Below are 5,117 nucleotides of genomic sequence, written 5' to 3' on the forward strand. Positions count from 1 at the left end.
CAGCATTGTCAGGTCTGCAAATTTTCTGGCCACCTAGTTTTGTATACTTTCTTCCCATTTGCCACAAGAGGGCGCACTATTGACATCTCCTTGGATTGCACACAGAGTGGAGATACTACACTTCAAGGCTTGTTTGTTTCTAGAGACAGGGTCTCATGTAGCCCAAGATGGTCTCAAATTCACTATGTAGCTCAGGATAGTCTTAAATTTCTTACCTTCCTGCCTCGGTCTCCTGAGTGCTGGGATGATAGTCCCACCATCATGCCCAGTGTGCATTTCAAAATTTTAAATTAAGCAACTAGAGAGAGGTGGCTCAATATTTAGAAGCCCTTGCTGTTCTAGCAGAGGACCCAAGTGGAGTTCAGTTCTGAGCGCTTCCATCAGTGGGGTTACAAGCGCCCGTAATTCCAGCCAGGATGTGACTCCATCTTCTATTCTCCACAGGCATGCCACACTCACCTGCGTGTACACACCTAAATAAAACTTAATTTCATGCCAAAATCGGGAACTAAGAATGTAGTCCAACAGTAGGGTGCTTGTATCACATTTATAAGACTGTTTGTTAGACACCAACACACACACACACACACACACACACACACACACACACACACACACAGAGAGAGTCTTAAAATTATTTACTATAAGACCTACAAGATATCCACACATTTCATTAAACTGAATGTAATTATCAGGGCTGGAGAGATGGTTTCATAGCTAGGAGCAGTTGCTGCTCTTGCAGAAGACCTGAGTTTGGTTTCCCAGCACACACTTCGAGTGGCTCACAACCACCTAGAACTCCAGCTCTGGGTGCTAGAAGGCCCTCTTCTGGAGTCTGTGGGCACTTGCCCACACATATCCACAAACACTCAGGGACACACACCCCACAGAATCAAAAATAAAACAGATATTTTAAAACAAACAAACAAAAGGCATGTCATTGGTTTTGCAATATTACCTTCCGGACATGCATTTGTATTTTTGCTTTGGTAGAAGGCTACTGGTTTTCATTTTGACATTTAGGACTTATTTTTATGTGTCTACCTGTTTTATTTATTTATTTGACTGCATGTCTGTCTGTGCACTGTGTGCATGCAGTGCCTGAAGAAGCCAGAAGAGGGCACTGGATCCTTTGGAACTGGAGTTAGAACCCGCTGTTAGCCTTTATGGAGGTTTTCTGCTAGAACACCAACTTGCACTCAGCTGCTGAAGCCACCTCTCTGGGTCAGTAGGGGGCTATTGTTTTTAAGCATTGTAGGGCTTAAAGGCATGCACCACCATTTGATGTATAATATATTCATTTATTTTGACAAAAAAAAAAATAGAAAGAGTGAGCGGGAGACCTGTTTTAGTATTCAGTTCCCAGGCCCTGGGTGTGCTGTGTACAAGACAGAGGAGCTGGAGAGCAATCCCCCTGGGCGGCATGTCAGTCACTGCACAGTAATTGAAACCATGGTGTATGTAAACAGGCTTTAGCTAAGTGCTAACTGCTAAACAAGTTACTCCCTTAGCCATTGTTTTCTTTGAGCAATTCCCTTCTGCACTAAACCACAGAGAGGTAATTAAAGGCAACCAACCGATGGAGGATTGGGTGCCATCTAGCCAGGGCTAGCCATAAGAAAAGGGCACATATGGCATAAATGACTTAGAAGAGTATTTTCCAGCACGCTTCTACACCTCTCCCTGATTCATTTCCCAGGCCACCTGAGGCCCCTAATCTGACTTGGTTCATTTTGCTGTCACAGCCACAGGAGAACTATCCAAAAATGCATGAAGCGAAATACTCCTTTTCCTATCCTGGTGGAGCAAAGGGGAAAAAATGAAAGCAAGTTAGGCAAGCTGGGAAAAATGAAACCTGGGTCTAACTACATGTTAGAAAAAAAAAAAATCTTATTTTTTAGCTTTGATCTGGTTGTCAGCCGGAATGGACTTGCCCAAGTGATGGCCCACAGAGAGGCCAAACTTGTTATTTTTCTGCTCATCTTGAACCTCTTGTTTCAGTAAGAATCCTGCCTGGAAGTTTAGGTCAAACAAGCTGCTTGGAGCAAAATAGAGTGGTGTCTCCTCCCAGACAGTCTCCAGACGTCTCTTCCATCCTTCCAGGATCTGTGTGCGGGCATCTGGCGGGGTGTGGCCAATGCCATAGACCAGCTGAGGTTCTAAGACCTGGAAGCCACAGAAATGTAGGATGCCACTCTGGAGAGAAACAGAACACAGATGAGTCACAGGAGTTAAGTCTGAACTATAAATGGGCGTCAGAAGTTGATCTAGGGGATGGAGAGCTGGCTCAACGGTTAAGACTTACTGCTCTTTCAGAGAACCCAGCTTGGTTCCCAGCACCCATATGGAGGGACTCACCTGTCACCCCAGTTCTAAGGGATTAAATGACCTTTTCTGACCTCTGTAGGCACCCACATAAATGTAGCATACACACCCAGAGCAATAAAATAAATAAATAGAAATCTAAAAAAAAAAAAAAAAAAAAAAAAAAAAACTTGCAGCTGGAGAGATGCCTTGGTGTTTTAAGAGCTTTGGCTTCTCTTCTAGAAGACCTGAGTTTGATTCCCAGGACCCACGTGGTGACTCACAACCATCTAGAACTGCTGTTCCAGGGGATCCAGTGTGCAATTCTGGCCTCCACGAACAATGCATACACACGGTACACAGACGGTCGGCACAACTCATAAAATAAAACTTAAATTAAAAAAAAAAACAAAAACCTTTTAAGAGGGTGATTTGGGCTTGTGAATGGGAGAAAGTGCAGGCAGAGGCCTGAGGTGCCCTGGGGAATCGACACAGGTCCTTCTCTTACCTTCCACCCGCCCTCCCTGGCTGTCACCTGGCTCAGCCTCCTTGGCAGAGCTTGAATGAGTAAAAACCTTGAAACTGTGCCAACCTGGATCCTCTGCCAAAAGAGCCGGAAATTGTATTACATTAGGGAGACCGTTTGCTCCTTGGCACGGGCTCATGCGAGGGCGCGTGGATGTGCACTTGTCTGCCTCTCCACGTGATGAGCTCAGTCTTTACAAATGGCCCTTCCAGCTCGCTCACTCTCCTCTGCAGCCCCAAGTTCTGGGTGGACATAATCCTCGGGGTCTGACCCGGAAGCCCACTTCTAAGCTCAATGAACTTGATTCTTGTCCTGGAGAGCCAGATATGGCAGTCTATGCCTTTAAACCCACCACCCAACAGGTTGAGGCAGGAGAACAAGTTCAAGTCCACCTTGGGACTATACATGAACCCCCTTACACGCCTAAAAAAAAAACAGGGTTCAGAAAGTAAAGGTACTAGCCTTGTAAGCCCGATGGAGAGAGAGCCCAGAACCTATGTAAAAAAGTGAATGCAGCTGGTTGGTGGTGGTGCACGCCTTTAATCCTATCACTCAGGAGGCAGAGGTGGGTGGATCTCCAAGTTTGAGGCCAGGCTGGTCTACAGAATGAGTTTCAGAACAGCTAAAGCTATATAGATATACAAGGAAACCCTGTCTCAAAAAATCATATGTGTGTGTGTGTGTGTGTGTGTGTGTGTGTGTGTGTGTGTTCATCCATATGTATGTGTATGTATATGTCTATATACAGCAGCATGAATCTGCAATCCCAGCATGCCAAGGCAAGATGAGAGGCAGAGACAGAATTGCCCGGAAGCTCAAAGCCTGTGAGCCTTGACCACACAGTACTACAAAAGACAAGGAAATCCTGGTATCAACAAGGTGGAAAGGGAGAGCAGACTCCCAAAAGTTAACCTCTGATGCACACACACACACACACACACACACACACACAATCGCACAGGCACACATATACATGTGCACACAAGTGCACACATGCATGCATACACACACACAGGCACACACACACATTTTTTTATTAAAATGTTCTGGGGTTGCAGATACAATTTAAGGAGGACTGGAGAAAGCCAAGGCCTTGGCTGCACGCGCTGAGGCCCCTGTGCACATTAGTTAGGAGAGACTGTTGGACCATGTGCCCTGGGTCATCGCACAAGCTCCTGAAGGAGGCTCAGGAGCGGCTGCCCTGTTGCCAGGCTGTTCTCCTCACACCTCAGGTCAGTTTTTAGTTACTATCTGGAGGTTTGGACTCTGAGGAAAACTCAGCTAACAAACTCCTCTGGAAGTTCACCAACAAGCAGCTACCTGAATTGGCCAGAGAATGATGTTCATGTCCCCGTGGATACCCTGAAGAGAGTACATGGAGCTGCTGCCCCCAGTGGTGATGGAAAGCAAGGTCTTCTTATTCTGAAAAAGAAAACAAGTGTCAGCCGCTCCTCTCCTGGGTCCCAGTGAGTTAATGAACGGCCCCCAGGGAGAAGGACGAATGAGGCCACCCCATCGGTGCTATTGTCTCAGGCTTCTGGTCCTCGCCACCTCAGCATGACTCTGCATATGCTCCCACTGTGGCTGTGGATAGCCATGACTCCAGCACAAATCATCAACTCACTCAAGACTTTAGGAGACAGCTGGGTATGATGGCTCACCACGTCAATCCCAGCAGTGCTCAGGCGGTAAGAGCAGGTGGGTCACTCTGAGTGACTTCCAGGCCAGCCAGGGCTACATAATAAGACCCTGTGTCAGCCTGGCGGTGGTGGCGCACGCCTTTAATCCCAGCACTTGGGAGGCAGAGGCAGGCGGATTTCTGAGTTCGAGGCCAGCCTGGTCTACAGAGTGAGTTCCAGGACAGCCAGGGCTACACAGAGAAACCCTGTCTCGAAAAACCAAAAAACAAACAAAAAAAAAAAAAAAAAAAAAAAAAAAGACCCTGTGTCAATTTTTATTAATTTAATTTAAAAAAAAAAGTTGAAGCTGGAGAGATGGCTCAGTGGTTATAAGCCCTGGCTGCTCTTCCAGAGGATCCAGGTTCAAATCCCAGCACCCAGATGGTAGCTCACAACTCTAAGTCCTGTTGCAGGAGAATCTAAAGCCCTCCTTCAGACATACATGCAGGCAAAACACCAATGTATGTAAAATAAAAATAAATAAATGGCTGGGCAGTGGTGGCACGACTTTAATCCCAGCACTTGGGAGGCAGAGGCAGGCGGATTTCTGAGCTCGAGGCCAGCCTGGTCTACAGACTGAGTTCCAGGATAGCCAGGGCTACACAGAG

The 5,117-nt window shown here is 46.6% G+C and overlaps 1 protein-coding gene across 1 annotated transcript in view; it reads right to left on the reverse strand.

Moving 5' to 3' along the window:
- Positions 1–1,280: 1,280 nt before the first annotated feature.
- Nqo1 (NAD(P)H quinone dehydrogenase 1) overlaps positions 1,281–5,117 on the reverse strand; it is a 14,717-nt gene continuing 10,880 nt past the window's right edge. Inside the window, exons 5-6 of the mRNA XM_034523080.2 lie at positions 4,151–4,252; positions 1,281–2,196 (exon numbers count right to left, since the gene is read on the reverse strand). Of these exons, the coding sequence (XP_034378971.1) occupies positions 1,891–2,196; positions 4,151–4,252 (408 nt within the window). The 3' untranslated portion in view covers positions 1,281–1,890. The remainder of the gene's footprint in view (positions 2,197–4,150; positions 4,253–5,117) is intronic.

The sequence above is a fragment of the Arvicanthis niloticus genome, chromosome 18, assembly GCF_011762505.2.
Source record: "Arvicanthis niloticus isolate mArvNil1 chromosome 18, mArvNil1.pat.X, whole genome shotgun sequence".
NCBI classification, from domain to species: Eukaryota; Metazoa; Chordata; class Mammalia; order Rodentia; family Muridae; genus Arvicanthis; species Arvicanthis niloticus.